Source organism: Olea europaea, unplaced genomic scaffold (genome assembly GCF_002742605.1).
Source record: "Olea europaea var. sylvestris unplaced genomic scaffold, O_europaea_v1 scaffold42410, whole genome shotgun sequence".
In the NCBI taxonomy this organism is placed as follows: Eukaryota; Viridiplantae; Streptophyta; class Magnoliopsida; order Lamiales; family Oleaceae; genus Olea; species Olea europaea.
The window spans coordinates 1-1,006 of NW_019262254.1; the positions used below are offsets into that span (position 1 = coordinate 1).

General features: G+C 36.1%; 1 protein-coding gene across 1 annotated transcript; it reads left to right on the plus strand.

Moving 5' to 3' along the window:
• Positions 1–30: 30 nt before the first annotated feature.
• LOC111387778 lies at positions 31–892 on the plus strand (the record flags this gene model as incomplete). Its single annotated transcript, XM_023012366.1, has 1 exon — positions 31–892. A coding segment is annotated over exon 1 (862 nt), but the record flags the coding sequence as incomplete, so codon positions are not given.
• Positions 893–1,006: the final 114 nt, after the last annotated feature.

Below are 1,006 nucleotides of genomic sequence, written 5' to 3' on the forward strand. Positions count from 1 at the left end.
GCTTGGGAAAGGTCAAACAAATTAAGCTTAATGTTTATGCGGATGACCTTAACAAAGAATATCAAGTCTACTATCCCTAAAACCGAGAATGCTAAGGAATATATGAAATTTGTGAAAGAACGTTCCCAAACAGCTGACAAATCACTTGTTGGCACACTGATGAGTACCTTAACCACCATGAAATTTGATGGTTCTCGTACCATGCATGAGCATGTTACTGAAATGAGTAATATTGCAGCAAGACTTAAGACTCTTGGGATGACTGTGGATGAGAACTTTCTGGTACAATTTATCATCAACTCTTTGCCTCCCGAGTACGGTCCATTCCATATGAACTATAATACCTTAAAGGATAAATGGAATATGAATGAATTGCACAGTATGCTCGTGCAAGAGGAGACAAGGCTTAAGAATCAAGGAACTCATTCTGTTCATCTCGTAAGTCATCAAGGAGTTGGAAAGAAATATAAGAAAAGATCTGGAAAGGGCATTAAGCAAGGACCACTAAAGATAAATGAGTCTTCTGCCCATATCCACAATAAGGAACACAAAAAAGATACATGCCATTTCTGTCGCAAATCTGGGCACCATAAAAAGGATTGCCTGAAACGTAAGGCATGGTTCAAAAGTAAAGGTAAGATTAATTCTTATGTATGTTTCGAATCTAATTTGGCAAAAGTTCCTTATAATACTTGGTGGATTGATTCCGGATGTACCACTTATGTTACTAATATAATGCAGGGATTCCTTTCAACCCAGACCATAAATCCAAATAAAAAGTTTGTCCTCATGGGAAATCGAGTCAAAGCTCCAGTTGAAGCCATTGGAACTTATCGTTTGATTTTAGATACTGGAGATTTATTTCAGACTCTATATGTACCTTCTATTTCTCGTAATTTAGTTTCCTTATCAAAACTTGATTTTATTGGATATTTCTTTGATGGTGGAAATGGATGTTTAAATTTGTTTAAACAAAATCATCTTATCGGTTCCGCTATTCTTTGTG